This window comes from Trematomus bernacchii, unplaced genomic scaffold (assembly GCF_902827165.1).
Source record: "Trematomus bernacchii unplaced genomic scaffold, fTreBer1.1, whole genome shotgun sequence".
NCBI classification, from domain to species: domain Eukaryota; kingdom Metazoa; phylum Chordata; class Actinopteri; order Perciformes; family Nototheniidae; genus Trematomus; species Trematomus bernacchii.
The window spans coordinates 114368-133674 of NW_022987394.1; the positions used below are offsets into that span (position 1 = coordinate 114368).

Consider the following 19307-nt stretch of genomic DNA (forward strand, 5'->3'; position numbering starts at 1 on the left):
CATCGTCTGATCAATAAATCAACAAAAAATACAATCAGGATATGCAAACGTACATTTTTATATATAGATCTAGATCTCTCCAAGGAATAGAAGCACTAATATATACACACACACACAAAGGACACACACACACACAGACAGCTGTTGGCTTTTTGGGCCAAACCTTTTCACCTGCAGAAAATCTCTAAAAACTGCATTTCCCAGAATGCAACTGGTCTCTGTAATGCAGCTTCCCAGCAGGGCCATAGAGATGATTTGAGATGTAATGAGCGACCAGTATTTAAGGTAGTCACAACATTTCAACCGATGCCTTATCATTGTTTCTGTATGGTTTAGATGCAATATAAGTTCTTAATTGTTAAGATCACATGTACGATTCGTAGTTCTGGGGGAAAATACATTTATTCTCACTTTGGTTTTCTGCGTTTTGGTCTAAATGTATATCAGCAACAGGTGTAAAAGGACAACCTGGATGTAGAAATGTAAAGCTGAAACAGTAAACAGAAAAAAGCAGCATTTTGTATAATCTAATAACATTTATTTAATACATTTCTGAATAAAAAAACAAATGCAAATGTTGATCGTGTGATTGTCATCTGGATATCTTTGGATTACGTTTCGTTAATCAGACCAAAATGAGGCTCTGAGACGAGGTCTAGGGCGCTTTCTGTTATATTATCTGATATTTAATGAAACCAATTAGCTGCATTCATTGCCTTTTATAATAATAATTAGCTATAGCCATGAATCCACGCACGCTCTGAACAGTCAACGGGCGACTTTGAGAGGCAACGCAGCTTTTATCCAACGTGTTTTTTCCTGAAATCATGGATTATTTTACTGAGGATGGTTTAGGAATATGTAATTTAAGATACACTTATGAAGATGCTTTGATTGAATTCATGCTTGTTTTTTTTTTTAAAATAGGGCAGTTTTCTTCTCGTTTTAAACCAGCGAGAGAAGGAGTCGTCAATGAGAAAAACTCCAGAGCTATTGGATAGAATCTGAGATGTGAAAAGTGAATGAAGTCTGGTTACTGTGTTCAGAAAAACAAAAAGTTTGAGTGTGGAAAATGCCGGTTTTAACTTGGTAACTTAATAATTTTAAACAGTTTGGAAAAGGACCCAACATAGAACCAGCTACTGGAGCCCAGCCAAACTGCGGATAAATACAGGTTAACTAAAGGTACATTTAAAAAGTAAAACACAAACTCCTGTCAGAGATCATAAGTGAGAATTTAAGATCCAGTCACACCACCTATTTACCCGTTTAGCTGTTTGCATTAGCATTTTTATTTATGGTATTCTCTACTTTTCTAGCTTTGGTAATTTTGGTGGAAAATACTTTTATTTAGAATTCGGTTTCCTGCGTGAAAATGTAATATTTTGGTCGTAAGAGAAACCTGAATGTAAAGCGGACGTTAGTGGTATATTGAAGTTATTTGATGAATATATAATTAAAAAAAGAGACCTGTAAGTGGAGGTTTTTATTGTCTTATGGAGTGATATCAAAAACCCTCCGTCTACCGGCAGAAAAACTCAAAACCGATGTCATGTGAAAACACACAGTTTTAACTTGTAAAATACCATCATTTAAGGAGACAATACAAGTCAAGTGTCAATAATTGTTATTTTCCAAGCAAATGGGTCAAATGTTCAAGTTAAGGAACATGTAATGGGCATTTTTTTCCTATCAAATTAAGGACTAAATATCGGCAGATCTGCAGCCAATAAATTGAAGAGAATCATAGATAAATGGAAATGTGTTTTTAATGTCATCCAGAGGGGCCGATATGCCTTCTGCAAAAAACAACGTTGCCTCTAAAGTTACCAAGAAATCTGCTTCCTTCGTTGTTATTGTTCCTCTTATGAAGCAGCTAATTATCGACACAGGAACCAGACATTCAACAGTAACTTTTTTAATCTGTTCCCACAAACACTCGCTGCTCAGAATCTCGACCTCGTCTTAAATTCAAGAGTTAAGACGGAAACATCAGCCGCGGAGAAGATTGGAGCTAAAATATTTACAAACGACAGTGTTAGTTCCCAGAGGAACGAAGGCCAAGCGTTTGACACACACACACACACCAACACACACCATCACACACTAACACACACAACACACACCAACACACACCATCACACCTCCACACACACACCACACACACACACACTACACACACACACACACACACACACACACACACACACACCACAACACCACACACAACACACCACACACACACACACACACACAACACACACAACACACACACACACACACACACACCAACACACACACACACACACACACACACACAACACACACACCACACAACACACACACACACCACACACACACACACTAAAACGTCCTAAAAGGAAGCGGATCTTTAGAAAATTAAAATAAGACACGAGTCGAGTTCCAGCGATGGATTAAAAAATAAAAATAAAAGATCATTTTGTGATTGGTGGGGGGAGGAAGGAGGGGGGGCGGAGCGATCGTTAGTGAGGGTCCGTCTGAGCTTGATGCTTCTGATCTGATTCAGCATGTTGCCCCCCCCCTCCTGGGCAGAGGGTCGGGGGGGGGGAGGGGGGCGGGGGATCCAGGGGGTGATGGGGACAGCGAGGCCCAGAGAGGAGGCCTCATCCTGGGCAGAGGACGCCTGGAAACTGAGTGGTGCTTCTGCTGCTGAGAGGTCAGGTCGGGGTGAGGCTGGAGCTGCTGCTGCCGTTGTATCTGCTGTTGTTGTTGTTGTTGTTGCTGGATCTGCAGTTGTTGTTGCTGCTGCTGTTGAAGTTGTTGTGGTTGAAACTGTTGTTGTTGTTGTTGTTGCTGCTGTTGAAGTTGTTGTTGCTGGATCTGCAGTTGTTGCTGCTGCTGCTGTTGAAGTTGCTGCGGTTGAAACTGTTGTTGTTGGTTGTACTGTTGTTGTGGGATTTGTTGTTGTTGTTGTTGTTGCTGCGACTGAATCTGACTGCGTTGCTGCAGCTGCTGATGGTGGTTTTGTTGTTCCTGTACCTGTGGCTGGTGGGGTTGAAACTGCCTGTAGCTGGATCTGCTGCTGTTGGATCTGTAGTTGCTGCTGTTTGTTGTTGTTGCTGTTGTAGTTGTTGTTGTTGTTGGTTGTTGTATGGTAGTTGCTGCTGCTGTAGTTGCTGATAGTGATTCAGCTGGTTGCCTTGCTCCTGCACTTGTTGCTGGTACAGTTTGGCGTTGCTGCCCTCCCGGTGGTACGGTGGGAATCGGCACTGGGATTGGCATTTTCCCGGCACCAGTTGGTAATGAGGGGGAGGAGTGGGAGGAGTGGGAGGAGGGGGGGAAGGGCGCAGAGACTCTGGGTGGAGGTGCACAGTTGCTGTAACCCAACCCTCCTGCGGCGGAGTTGAAGATGAGCTCCTCGCTGCCGGTTTTCCTGCCTTAATGGGAACCGTGGTGGGATGCCAGATGGGAATGGGCATCCCCACCGCTGATGGTTCCCCTGCGATACGCCGGTTTTGACGATGGTTCCGACGGTATGGTGGCGGTGTGGGAGGGCGGCGGCATTCTGATGATGGCGTCCGGAACGACTCGTCAGCTCCGGTTCGGCCAATAGGCTGACGGTTGGAGGCGGGACGTTTGGACTGAGCGAACTTCCTGTACTGGAAGCTGAGGTCGGAGTTCCTCGGCATGGTGGAGGATTTTGTCGAATGTTCCGACTGGTTGGTGTTTTCCCAGAGAGAGGGTGGTGCAAGGAGTCGGAGGTCTCCGTGGAGAGAGATGGACTCGTAGTCAACTGGAGGGAGGAGAGAGGAAATATATATTAGATGCTGTTGAGGTACAGATTAAGGCAAGTAGTAGTGAGGGAAGGAGAGGAGAGTAAATGAGGAGATAAGAAAAGCGGTGAGGAAAGTTAACAAGGAGTGTTAGAGCCACAATGAAGTCAAAGTTATTATTTAGATTCATCATTTTGATAAATGAATATTAATGACGGAAAATGATTCATATTGCCATGGGTGAATATCTTTTGATGAAATGATTGTTCATTTTAAATCGTAAATATGATCTGTTTCCTTGAATCACAGATCAAGGTTAATTATAGTCTGGTTTTTTTCTCTAGTTTGATCTAGCAAAACTGATTCTATCCTTTATTTCTACCATACATTTCTATATGCTGATGTTCAGGTGTATAGTATCAGTATGTAGTGTCTCTACTTTAAAGAGTCCTCTCCTGCTGATGTTCAGGTGTATATCAGTTAATGTAGTGTCTCTACTTTTAAAGAGTCCTCTCCTGCCTGATGTTCAGGTGTATATCAGTATGTAGTGTCTCTACTTTAAAGAGTCCTCTCCTGCTGATGTTCAGGTGTATATCAGTATGTGAGTGTCTCTACTTTAAAGAGTCCTCTCCTGCTGATGTTCAGGTGTATATCACTATGTAGTGTCTCTACTTTAAAGAGTCCTCTCCTGCCTGATGTTCAGGTGTATATCAGTATGTAGTGTCTCTCTACTTTAAAGAGTCCTCTCCTGCTGATGTTCAGGTGTATATCAGTATGTAGGTGTCTCTACTTTAAAGAGTCCTCTCCTGCTGATGTTCAGGGTGTATATCAGTATGTAGTGTCTCTACTTTAAAGAGTCCTCTCCTGCTGATGTTCAGGTGTATATCACTATGTAGTGTCTCTACTTTAAAGAGTCCTCTCCTGCTGATGTTCAGGTGTGTATATCAGTATTGTAGTGTCTCTACTTTAAAGAGTCCTCTCCTGCTGATGTTCAGGTGTATATCAGTATGTAGTGTCTCTACTTTAAAGAGTCCTCTCCTGCTGATGTTCAGGTGTATATCAGTATTGCAGTGTCTCCTACTTTAAAGAGTCCTGTGGGAGAGAAACTCCCTCTGAAGGGAACACAGGGATGTTAGCCTTTGCAGACCATTGACATGCACTAAAATCTACAGGAACACAATACTGGAAAGGGAAAACCCCAAAGCTCAATAGGGATTCTTTTAAAGGCCTCTGTTTATGTTTATATCCATATCACATTATATACACTTCCATCTAAACAGTCTTATTTTTGCCGCACTACTCATCCATGCAAAGACAAAGTGTTTTTAAAGAGTTCCGTATTTGGCAGTATTTGTGCAGTAATGAATACACACAACTGGATAAATGAGAACTTATTTATTTCTAGTTTTCCAGATGTGAATCATCCAGACTTGTCTGTGTTTCTTTGATTCTACATTCATCATGGAGGCATGGGAGGAGAACACAGATTTCTATCAGAATTCAAGGTAACACAGGGTGAGTAGTTGATATAGAAATGGTTAATTTGTGGGTCAAGTGATCCCTAAATGTTCGTATACAAACAGTTTGCATATCGTATGTGGTGTTAAGATTCATTTCAAATTAACTGCAACTCAATGGAATGTTTCTGCCTAAAAAAAGCTCAATTATCTCTGGGTTTATTTGAATTAATCATGAGCAGAAAGCTGGGATGCAGACATGCGATCAGCTGGCGACGCTGAGAGGTTAAAACAGGCAGAAGACAGACAGGAAGTCAGAGACCCTACCATAGATAGGAGGCTCTCTCTTTACAGCTGGAAGAGAAGAAGGACGTTTAGAAAACACACAACAGAGAGGGAGACACCAGAAACACACAGGATACAGAATATAACTGAGACCACGACTGATGTATGAAACACAGAGGATACAGAATATAACTGAGACCACAGACTGATGTATGAAACACAGAGGATACAGAATATAACTGAGACCACAGACTGATGTATGAAACACAGAGGAACCAGAATATAAACTGGGACCACAGACTGATGTATGAAACACAGAGGAACCAGAATATAACTGGGACCACAGACTGATGTATGAAACACAGAGGAACCAGAATATAACTGGGACCACAGACTGATGTATGAAACACAGAGGAACAGAATATAACTGGGACCACAGACTGATGTATGAAACACAGAGGAACCAGAATATAACTGAGACCACAGACTGACGTATGAAACACAGAGGAACCAGAATATAACTGAGACCACAGACTGATGTATGAAACACACACCGGACAGCTGGGAGCCACACAGAGGATTAGAGCTGGCTGAGTGTGTGTTAATGGAAGTGCTGTCAATCGATTTAAAAACAGTAATGAATAAATCACAACAATAATCTGAATATAAATGTATATGGGGGCGTGTGGTGCAGTGGGTTTGTCCGTTGGTGTTGGGATCAGGGGGTCGAACCCCACTGCAGTCAGCATGTCGTTGTGTCCCTGAGACACTTCACCCCAAAGTGCTCCTGTGGGGATTGTCCACAGTACTGAGTGTGTAAGTCGCTTTGGATAAAAAAGCGACTAACAAGTAACATTTTCGTGTTGAGAAGGGTGCTATATAAATAAAGTTTGACTTACTTACTTACTTACATGTAATGTAATTGTAATAAAGAAATTCACGTGAACTGTTTCCTTACACGTGGTTTCAGGCTATAGATATGAAAGGGGCTGACAGTAAATAAAAAGCATGACAGCAAAAGAAACCTACCCTTTAGGAAGTGTAAACAAAAATGGTGTTTTATTATGAAATAGTGGCGGGTTGCATTCAACATTTTGAATGCCGTATGGCCTGTTTCTGTATTACGTCTTTTCTGAGCGTCAGTGTCTTTTTTCAATAGCGCTCCACCGTTTTTTGAGCGGCCATCACAGCAGAACATGGAGGAGCGGCTTGTTTCTCTCTGGGTCTATAAGATGGAGACTATCAAGACAAAGGCAGAACAGAGCGACTGAATGTTGCTGCTGGAGAGTGGTGTAATCTCACGGTGCTTAATATACCCGGTCGTCCTTCTCGCTCTTCATACTAAGTGTGAGAACAAGTATCCTCTGGTTGGTTTAAAAGTAAAAAAACATGTCAAACAAATGGAAAATAAAAAACACACAGGGGCGATGCTAGTCTGTCAATAGCAGTAATACTCTATTTATAATAATATGTTGACTATCAGTTGTTGCAGGTTTAAGTCTAGTAGGGTGCAGTTTTTTTAAGCAGTCACAAATTTAATCTAATATTTAAAATACAAATTTTGTAAGTGAAAACGTATTTCGCAATCTGTCACTTGCAGAGTATTTCCTGTGTGTGTGTGTGTGGTGTGTGTGTGTGTGTGTGTGTGTGTTGTGTGTGTGCTGTGTGTGTGTGTGTGTACTCACTGTGTGTGTGTATGGTGTCCTCGGAGCAGGAGGGGGTGGTGGTCTGCGTGCTGTATCCACTGGAGCAGTGGAGAGAGTCCCTGCTGCTCCTCTGGGCGTCCGAACCCAACGCACCCAACGTCAACAGCTGATCACGGGCCGAGCAAGACTGAGCGCGAGAGAGAGAGAGTTTACTTTAATGCAGTTTAATTCATAATTTTACACATTTAATTACAGGCTTCATAGAAAGAAATAAAGAAAGGAAACAAGGAGAGAATATAGGAGAGAGGAGTCGAATAAAAAGTGGAGGGGAAAACAAGGGGAGGAGCCAAGGACAGTAGAGGAACCATAAAAAGGGGAACCAAGGAAAGGAGACACGAGGTGAAGGAGAGGGGACATTTGAGGAAACATGGAGAAAAGGGAGTGAAGGAAAGGAAACAGAACAAGGAGAGGAAACGGGAGTAGAGATATTGAAGGAAAGGAAAGCAAGAAAGGGAATAAGCGGCAGGAGAAGGAGTGTGTGTGTGTGTGTGTGTGTGTGTGTGAGTGTGTGAGTGCGTGTGCATGTGTGTGAGTGTGTATGTGTGTGAGTGAGTGAGCGTGTGCATGTGTGTGTGTGAGTGTGAGTGTGAGTGTGAGTGTGAGTGTGAGTGTGAGTGTGAGTGAGTGTGTGTGCGTGTGCGTGTGCGTGTGCGTGTCTGAGTGTGTGTGTTACCTTCCCAGATGCAGACATGGCTCTGGCTCTCTCTCCATGGTGTGTGTAGGCGTTTTGTGGGGGGGCCAGGAGGCCGTTCTCTGTCCCCATGCTACCACCAGCTGCGAGCTGATTGGTCGAGCCCATTGAGTCCTACAGGAACCAGGAAGTGAACATTTGAATACACCCGAGATGTCAGAGTTTCACATAAAAAAACACACACACACACACCCCTCATTACACCACTGTACCTGTGATGCAATAACACACAGTTCACATAACGTCGATATTATTTGAAATCCAGTGTTGAGGGTAGTGTGTCCAATTTAAATGATGTGTTTCCCCTTTTCCTCCAGCCAATTCATAATGAAAGTGAATAATGTGGTTGGTATGACTGACTTGATGCACCGTATAGCTTTAGGTAATAAAAAGCTACCATTATAACCCTTTATTAGTCTTTAAAATGACTCTTAATTAGTCATTTGGAGACTACAGGATAAAGAAATATTAAAAGAACTAGTCCAATACATATGAAAGACAAACAAAGTGTCACACGAAGATGGAAACGGACGAAACACACAAATAAAACAAAAAATACACCATAAATAAAATCACAGTCACACAAGCAATTCATCAGTTTACACATGAACACACCACATTGTTATGGACTGTATTTTATGGGATGGATCTGGACATGTGGAGGTGAGACCTGACGCGAAACACGGGGGGATAATACGGTGAAACACGGAGAGGATGTGAGATGCAGATCTGATCCGATGGGAGACAGACGGTGATAAATATTAATATGTATTTTCTCACGGAGGCGTTATCTCTGCGGCTAACACGGCGGCCTGAGCGTGGGGCGTTGGCCTGTGATGGCGTGGCCTGTGTAACCGTAGCGACCGCGGCTGCCGTGGCGACCGAGGCGGTTCGGAGAGTTCCCCTCGCTGAGGGAGCGGCCGACCTCCTGACCAATGAGAAGGAAGGGGGAGGAGCAACGCTACACAGGAGAGGGGAGGCTTTTATTTAAAAAAATCCTCAATGCTAAACGTGTCATATTTTTTAAAGTAAGGGTGTGTGGGGGGGTTGAGATTGATTAGGGAAAATGTTACTTAAAGATATGAAACTTATTCAAAGAGTATTAACATTTTAGTGGACATTAAGTTATAAATGATAAGAGATAAACTCAAGTTATGAAGTTTTCTGTGCAGCATGAATACCTTTTTTGATGGGGGGGCATAAATGAATCAGCAGTCCAGTTTTTAAGTTTAAAAGCACATTTCTGGACAGGTTGATGTAAAAAAAAAAATAAGATATTTTCATGGAGAGACAGTTAATAACACATATTTACTAAAATAGACTTAGGAATATATATAAGTAAACATTTTAATTAAATAACAGAACAAATCTGTATTAAAAAAATATTAAAAAGAATAATTAAAAAAGGGAAATAAATAATAAGAAAAATGTATAAGGAAACTAGATAAATAACAAATAACATAATAAAAATTACATAAACAAAGACAGTTTAATTAAGTGTAAAAACTACGGCCATTAATCTAATGCTATTTCAGACTCCTGTTATAAAATATGATGGTGTGTTTTAGTTTTCTATTTGTTGAAACAAAGAGCTTATTCCAAGAAAAACAAACCCAGATCTAAAGTACACTGAAGTACGTTATGTCCGCTAATTCTGTGTCTATAACATGCTGAGTTTTAATAACCGATGTGTGTGTGTGTGTGTGTTACCTGGATGTGAACTCCATCTACTTCACAGCTGATTGAGTCCAAGGAGGGAACGTGTCTCACTGATCCAGACTGGTAGTTACTACACACACACACACACACACACACACACACACACACACACACACACACACACACACACACACACACACCACACACACACACACACACACACACACACACACACACACACACACACACACCACACACACACACACACACACACACACACACACACACACACACACACACACACACACACACACACACACACACACACACACACACACACACACACACACACACACACACACACACACACACACACACACACACACACACACACACACACACAGGAATCATTAATTTTAGGGTGAAGACTTGGTTAGGGTTAGGCATGTGTTGGTTAAGGTTAGTATAAGGCTCCAGGAAATGCAAGTAAGTCAATGTAATGTCCCCTGAAGTGATGTATACATGGTATGTGTGTGTGTGTGTCTGTGTGTGTGTGTGTGTGTGTTACCTGCTGATGCTGCTCTTCCTGGACAGGGTGTTGCTGGGAGAAGCTGGAGGAGTCTGATAGCTGTAGTTAAAGTCTGAGCCTTTCAGGTCCAGAATCACCTGAAAAACCACAAAAAGTAAGAGGTTTCAGACGAACTTCTCTAACCTCGTTCATGAAAAATCTATTAAAAAAAACGAAATACGTGTAAATGTAAAAAGATGTTTAAGAGAGTCACCTGCTCGCTGGCTGCTGGGAGTTTATTGGGTTCAGCTGTCAGGTTGCTCAGATCTTCCAGAATAGTCTGCAGGTGAGTCACCTCCCCCAGCATGTTGATCTCATGGTCCTGCGCACACACACACACACATTAGTAATTATTCCATTCAACAAGCTTTAAAGACATTATACACACACACTCTCACCAGCACGGGCTTCAGCATGCTGACGAAGCTGCAGTATCTGGAGCGCTCCTCGATCAGAGCTCTGCACACCGCCCTCTTCTCCATCTCCTCCAGCACGGCGTAACGAACGTTCACGTCCTGCAGAGCGCTGTCCAGCTGCAGGCGCACCTCCCCTTTACCTGCACACACACACACACACACACACAATAAGGTTAAGTTTCTTAATTTTCACATTGATTTTGTATTCATTGCTTCAAATCAATCAGGGGATTTTATTCTAGATTGACAGTTTAGTCAGTATCACAAAAGTCTAAAGCAGGGGGGTCAAACTCAAATACACAGTGGGCCAAAATTATAAAATGGGTACTAGTCGAGGGCCGGACTGGTTCAATGTTTATTGCAAAACTTATTGAAATGAACTTATTGCACATATTAAACCTGGAACTAACAAAGCTTAAATGATTGCCTATAAAAACAACATTAAACATTAAATAATCAGTTGCATTCATTTCTTATGATTACATTTCTCCACAGGCCAACAACAGCTTCAACAAAACTATTTCCCTCAAAGAACAAACCAAACATGCCCTGTTGTCGTGAGAGACAAAGTGCAGAAGGAAACATGTAAACTCAGTGTGCTGCTCTGTGATGCTAGTTCAGATACTTGGCATCTCATCTTGGGTGCAAGGTCATCAATGTTTGGGGCTCAGGCTCTGAGCTGAGGAGACCCTCAGGATGGAGTGAAGGTGTGCGTGCAATATACCGGCGGGCCAGATCTAATAGTAATTAGAAATGATCCTGCGGGCCGAAATTAAATCCACCAAGGGCCTGATTTGGCCCCCGGGCCTTGAGTTTGACACATGTGCTCTAAGGTGATGGCTTTAACTGCCTGGTTTTGTCCGTCTAAAATAGAGATATTCACTTGAATGTGATATACAACAGGAAAGCAGCATATCTGACCTCAATGCAAATTACTTTGAGATTTTTTAAAAATAGTTTCTGATTATTTTTATGTCTATAATAGTATCATCGTTGCAGCTCTAATGTAAGATTAACACTGAGGCTGTAATACTCAGATCCCACCAGCAGGGGGCAGCACAACACTGCACATCACCACAGTGTTTAGATGGGAAACCGTTTAAAACCAGCTGATCTGATGGTGATACTGGGAGGGAACTCATTGGAATAAAACAAAAAAAACACTATTTCTGATGTGATTTACTACAATGACTTAAACTAAACCCGAACAAACTAATCAACTCAAATAAATCAACTCTTTCTTAGACGGACACAACTTCTTTTAACACCAATCAAGAGAACGGTTGTGGAGACGTCTGATTCTAAAGACATGTTGAAGATTGAAAAGTGAAAATATGTTGGGTTTTTTGAAGTAGGTTTTTTTTGCTTCCCTGTAGTGTATTATATACGTTTGTGTGCATGTAAATGGTCTGCAAAGACTCGAATCCCTGTGTTCTCTCCCCCCTTGCCTGAAAACCCCTCCATTGGACTCCTTTGTTTACTTCCTGAACATAGTGACATCACTATAGGTGAGGTGCTGCAGCACAGGCAGTATGAGACAAATAAGAGCTTATTGAACATTAAAGCATGGAGACATGTAGAGACACTACATACTGATATACACCTGAACATCAGCAGGAGAGGACTCTTTAAAGTAGAGACACTACATACTGATATACACCTGAACATCAGCAGGAGAGGACTCTTTAAAGTAGAGACACTACATACTGAGTATACACCTGAACATCAGCAGGAGAGGACTCTTTAAAGTAGAGACACTACATACTGATATACACCTGAACATCAGCAGGAGAGGACTCTTTAAAGTAGAGACACTACATACTGATATACACCTGAACATCAGCAGGAGAGGACTCTTTAAAGTAGAGACACTACATACTGATATACACCTGAACATCAGCAGGAGAGGACTCTTTTAAAGTAGAGACACTACATATTGATATACACCTGAAACATCAGCAGGAGAGGACTCTTTAAAGTAGAGACACTACATACTGATATACACCTGAACATCAGCAGGAGAGGACTCTTTAAAGTAGAGACACTACATACTGATATACACCTGAACATCAGCAGGAGAGGACTCTTTTAAAGTAGAGACACTACATACTGATATACACCCTGAACATCAGCAGGAGAGGACTCTTTAAAGTAGAGACACTACATATTGATATACACCTGAACATCAGCAGGAGAGGACTCTTTAAAGTAGAGACACTACATACTGATATACACCCTGAACATCAGCAGGAGAGGACTCTTTAAAGTAGAGACACTACATACTGATATACACCTGAACATCAGCAGGAGAGGACTCTTTAAAGTAGATACACTACATACTGATATACACCTGAACATCAGCAGGAGAGGACTCTTTAAAGTAGAGACACTACATACTGATATTACACCTGAACATCAGCAGGAGAGTACTCTTTAAAGTAGAGACACTACATACTGATATACACCTGAACATCAGCAGGAGAGGACTCTTTAAAGTAGAGACACTACATACTGATATACACCTGAACATCAGCAGGAGAGGACTCTTTAAAGTAGAGACACTACATACTGATATACACCTGAACATCAGCAAGAGAGGACTCTTTAAAGTAGAGACACTACATACTGATATACACCTGAACATCAGCAGGAGAGGACTCTTTAAAGTAGAGACACTACATACTGATATACACCTGAACATCAGCAGGAGAGGACTCTTTAAAGTAGAGACACTACATACTGATATGAGCTGAAAATGTGATAGGGCTCCTTTAGGTAATCACCTTGTACTTGAGAAGCTGGGATGGTAATTTTGTTCGATCTTCTGATATAAATAAAGTTATGGGCATCTGATTTCTGAAACCTCTGTCTCGCGGTGTTTCAGATAGGGGTGCAAGCAAACACGGGTGAAAAGAAACCGGCGGGCTAACGCGAAGAGACAGGAAAACAGAGACAGGTGATCCTGGTGGAAAACAGCGAGAAGGACACACACACTACACACACACACACAACCACACACACACACACACCACACACACACCACACACACACACACACACACACACACACAACACCACACACACACACACACACACACACACACACACACACACACACACACCACACACACACACACACACCACACACACACACACACACACACACACACACACACACACACACACACACACACACACACACCACACACACACACACACACACACACACACACACACACACACAGGTGTGTGTGGCCTCTGTGGAAACACACAGACAGGCTCGTGTTGACGGTCTGTTTCTACACGGATCTGGCTCGACACCCACAACAACACAAAGACAAGAACTCAGAGTCTGAGGAGGTGAAACTCGGTTCAGACGAACAACAGCTGGGAACACGTCCCGAAATAATATAACCTCATGTCTCCAAATATTAGTTCATAGGAGCTACTTTCATTATCACTCTTAATGATTAAAGAGTGCAGCCGTCTTTCAACCAGAAGGACTAACTACTTCAACTGTTTAAAGCTTTATACAAATCTATTTTAGCTTTTTTTTTTGTGTAGTCTCACAAGCTGCAATTGGTCCTAAATCGTGCTACTTGGGTGACTGTGGCTGTGAGGGACTGCGTGTTTTAACCAGAAGGTTGTTGGTTCGATCCCCTCAGTCAACATGTCGATGTATCCTTGGGCAAGATACTGAACCCTGAGTTGCTCCTGATGGCCAACGGTTGTGTGTGTGTGTGTGTGTGTGTGTGTGTGTGTGTGTGTGTGTGTGTGTGTCAACCTGCAACACATCCTCCAAATCAAGGTGAACTTCAAATATCCTTTGGGTGTTAAATGTCCGTTGTTTCTCCGAGTTTATTAGCATTTGGAAACTTTCCTCACGTGGCATCTATTGATTGCTTAAAAGTCTGTGTGTTGTTGTTGTTGTTGTTGTGATGGATACAGATGAGGGTAAAACAACGTGATGACACATTAACGCTTTTGCCTCGGCGATATTTAATGTGCTGACGTCTGCGTTAGACAACGTGTTTCTTATCACGCTGACTCACGTGCAGCTGTCTGAGAGATACACTTCTGCTTTATAAACATTATTCATCACGACGTCTAGACTGCCTGCGTCACACACTGATGACATCATCACATCACTGACATATTCACATGTCACACTGCACTGTCACTTTATTCATGTCTTTTTTTCCTATGTTATTCATGTTTATTTCCGCTGCACTATTTCTTAATGCTCTTAATGTCTTTTATTTTTGTAAGCACTTTTGAATGCTTTGTGTTGAAAGGCGCTGTATAAATATACTTGCCTTGAAGGTAAGAGTCTTTTTACTTTGGTGCATTCACTCTCTGTTCTGTAAAGTTAGTGTTGGGGCAAAGGTAGATTATAACAAAGTGTTTATATCTGGTCTTGTAAAATACAGTTTTCTTTGCTATTAACTCAAATAAATACAGTTTTAACAGCATTTCATGTTTATTTAGCGTACATGAATTGTGTTTAAACTTTAAATGCATTTTAACAATTCACATGTTTCCTCATTAATTCAAACTTAAGGCAACAGCACACGTGTTTAAAGGAAAGACATACAGATAAACCCAAATCATCTTTATGTCTCTGTGTTCCCTCTCCTCCCATCACCCTCTCCTCCAGCACCTCTCCTCCCATCACCTCTCCTCCCATCACCCTCTCCTCCCATCATCCTCTCCTCCCATCACCCTCTCCTCCCATCACCCTCTCCTCCCATCACCCTCTCCTCCCATCACCCTCTCCTCCCATCATCCTCTCCTCCCATCATCCTCTCTGAGCAGATTCCCCATGTGAAGTGGTTGCACACCACATGATGACAGAGCACACACACACACGGACAGGATGTGTGTGGTTATGTTATGTCTTTGCACTACCGACACCGGGAGACGGACTGAAGTGAACTTTGAGACAAGAAGAATAAATCTGAGACTCGTGAGAGTTTCAGAGTTTAAACAAAGGATAAAATAGAATAAATCAGTCCGAAATAGAGATTAATGTTAGTGTCACTGTGTGTATTACACGCGCACGCGCGCGCACGCGCGCCCGCACACACACACCACACACACACACACACACACCACACACACACACCACACATACGTGTTTATAGGATATATCAGGACGTGTGAAAAAAAACGTGACAAATTGGGACATGCCTTTCCAAAGGTCCTAGGGACCTGGGAATCAAAGTATTTCATATCCATGCTTCCTGGAAGACATCCATCTATTGAGATTTTGTCTAATGCTATTATTTTGCGGAAACCTGATTTTAATACTACTTCTGAGGACATGAACAGGTTTATGTGACTTATGAGCCCCTTAGCAACACACACTGATATTTCATGTTTATATGAATTGTGACCCCATAGATACACACTACATTTTTCAAGTTTAAGGGACTTATGGAGACCCAGTAATACACAAAATAGAGTCTGTATTTGCAACTATGCCTTTATTACTTATGATTGAAATATCTGCATAAGAAGGATCGGTGTACATTAAAAAACTAAAACTTCAACATTAAATAATTACTCATGTTCGCCAGACCTCTGACACAAAAAGTCTATTCATATTAACTTGTTGATACAACATATTAAAACTGAGCAGTCCAGAAAACATAAAAAAGCTAAGTTAAAAAGGTATATAGCATTTAATTGTGGTCAGTTTACTCTTAAAGTCTTAATATTTTTCAAGTTACAAATTCTCTAATAAACGTTTATGTGAAAAAAAGGATGAAACACTTTATTTGTTTCTACATTTAATGAATTGCTTGCAAAATATATAAATTGAAGTATAAACCAGAATAGGAGCAAATATGAAATTAAAAGAGGGTGCCCTCATGACTATTCCTTTACCTAACAATAAGGATATTGTATATAAGGATATACTCTATAAGCACCTTGAGATGACGTTGTCTTTAAAGTGTGCTATATAAATCAATGTATTCTATTATGCTTGATTCATGTTGCATAAAGATGGAACCATGGTGACAGGCGCTGCCTTTGATTATATAATTCTTAGTCAACTAAAAGTCACAGGATTATGTCAACTATCCAAAATGTAGTGCTTTTTAACTAAAAACATGTCTGTGAGTATTATTGTTGCCCAGAGTTGGGTTCATCATTTCCCTGTTATGAGAAAGACTAATAGCAACAACTTAAAAACATTGTTTGTCGACTTAGAACCTAACAACCAATTATTTGGTCATATCAATTGTAAAATAACCTTTTTTTACACCCAGAATAGACCACCCACAACCCCAGTAACTTAGCCCCTATCCTCCATTGTGTGAGGCAGGTGAAGTAGATATGGCATGTTTGAAAGGAATAAGCAACTTTCTCTTTAGTGTTTTTCTTGTAAAAGCACGGAATTAACTTTTTATTAAAACTTCCAGCTTCTACGAAACATGACAAGTGTACACTATGTTTAGTTAACCAGTCTAAATAACTTACAACGTTTAATATAGTTTACCAAAGTTACCATAAATGAGGCATGTTACAAGTAGCCCCCACTCCAAATCATTTCATTAATAGTTGAAAGACCACATCAAACAACTTGTGGGCAAGAACAAATCAATGGTGAAAACTTGGGAAATAATGATGGAAGTAACAATCTTTGAAGTACTAGTTATATTATTTGTTGAGACAGAACATAGTATTAACCTATCATCTCAAACCTTATTTATGAAAGAAATGATGGCATAACTGTAAATAATCGTCAAAACACATTTTCTGTTGGCTTGAAAGTGACCACGAGAGGGGGGTTGGAAAACACATTAAATCCCTCATGGATACATGTCAACATATTAACATTGGCAGCTACAGTCAAGCTTATGTGACATGCTTTGTACAAGAACAAACTAATTAAATAATTCAAGGAAAACAAGATAATATCAAAACCAAGCCAAGTACACACATTAACACAAGAGGTCTGAGGTTAGGCTGATTATTAAATCCCTACCAATAAAACTGCAGGGAATGAAGAACAACTATTATTTTAAAGTAAAATTGTACCTCAGACCAAGTTGGCATGTTCTAGTCCTATGTATTCATCTTCCTTTTAATGCCATGATTCTGTTGTGAATGTAATATTTGGATGGCAACCCAGTCCCTGTCTTTCAGAGCAACTGGCTCTGCCTTGAGACAGGAGTCACAGTCCTTTTTACCTGGTACTCTGCAGCTTGTTAAGGATACAAATGCCGCTCAGTAGCCTTCACTTCGTCACCTGTCCACTTGCTTTCATCTTCCCAGCTGTCATAAATGGAAACAAGACACAATGTATTTGAGAAATTGCTCTGTTAAAGTGATAAATGTGGGATATGATAGAACAAATTATAGTTTGTAGTTAAATTATAGCATCATCAAATGTGTGTGAATGATGGCCTCTGTGATCAGTGTATGAATGGTAAAAATGTTGGCATACATTTGCATGTGAATGGGTATATGTTGGCATGTACTGTAAAGTGCATTAGTTGTACAAAAAACTAGAAATTTCCTTTAGAAATTCAGTTAAGATCAATACATTTTTCTAATAGAGTAATGTAAATACAAAATGCTTATTTACCTTGCATTCCATTGGAGCACTTTGAGGAAGCTTTATTGAAGTGAAGTGTTGTGTTGTGTTCTTCTGTGAATCTGAAAGGATAAATTAGAATATAATGCATGATAAAAGCACATACTGCCATTCCTTCGAAAGCAAGACTTAATAATTGTTTTCACCATAAGTATATTTAGATCAAATAGTGTGTTATTTGGGTTCCAATATAGAAATAGTTTGAACTGTACAATATCTACTACCCAACAATATGAGGACGATGTAACACACACACTCTACACTCGTTGGGTTGTAACATATGGGGACATTCTCTGAAACACATCATGATTACACAACCTACAACAAAATGAGGACATGACGACTGAAGTTACATAAAGTCAGCATTCCTGACTTCTGAGGTGTGCTGTTGTTGTTAAAAAAAAACTGAAACCCCCATAGCAATAAGTATGGATCTACTTCCCTATTAATTAAATCATGTAAACTGATACACATTAGGTTCAATTGGAAAATACATTGGCAAAAGGAGAAAACACACAGAATTTAGGGGCAATAAAGATCATTTTCATGTTATAAGAGGTAGATACAGCTATCAAATGGTAGAGGTATATCTTTCTACTATGGTATTTAGAAACAAGTAACAGTTATATTGAGATTCTACATTTATTAAACAATATATTAATTTTAATTAGGTAAAAAGGCATTTTATGTAGGCATTGGACTTGATTGAGACATGAATTTACCTTGTATAGAAATAGTCTAGAGTAAATGTTTAATTACCTGTTGGAAGGATGAGGTGGATCTCTGGCTCCCTTCACAGTCAGCTAAAGGCTGAGCCGTGATCATGTCACTCAGTTTCTGCAATTTAAAATACAACAATAACGTGTCAGAAATCCATTGACTTTTCATGTAGGGGACACAGATTTTAGTAAAAACAATTCACATGAGGATCTGGGCTTGTAACTCAAGACTCTATAGAAATAGTTTTGAACTGTACAATATCTGCTACCAACAATATGAGGACGATGTAACACACACACACTCTACACTCGTTGGTTGTACCAAATGGGGACGTCCACCAAAACACATCATGACTACACAACCTAAAGACGATATCTACTACCCAACAATATGAGGACGATGTAACTCACACACTCTACACTCGTTGGGTTGTACCAATGGGGAC

At 40.7% G+C, this 19307-nt stretch overlaps 1 protein-coding gene across 1 annotated transcript in view; it reads right to left on the reverse strand.

Moving 5' to 3' along the window:
• Nucleotides 1–2586: 2586 nt before the first annotated feature.
• Nucleotides 2587–19307, reverse strand: part of LOC117486590 (protein MTSS 1-like) — a 40351-nt gene continuing 23630 nt past the window's right edge. The window contains exons 5-12 of the mRNA XM_034135102.1: nt 10520–10677; nt 10336–10443; nt 10122–10219; nt 9605–9683; nt 7877–8008; nt 7183–7330; nt 5540–5566; nt 2587–3775 (exon numbers count right to left, since the gene is read on the reverse strand). Coding sequence (XP_033990993.1) covers nt 2700–3775; nt 5540–5566; nt 7183–7330; nt 7877–8008; nt 9605–9683; nt 10122–10219; nt 10336–10443; nt 10520–10603 — 1752 coding nt within the window. The 5' untranslated portion in view covers nt 10604–10677 and the 3' untranslated portion in view covers nt 2587–2699. The remainder of the gene's footprint in view (nt 3776–5539; nt 5567–7182; nt 7331–7876; nt 8009–9604; nt 9684–10121; nt 10220–10335; nt 10444–10519; nt 10678–19307) is intronic.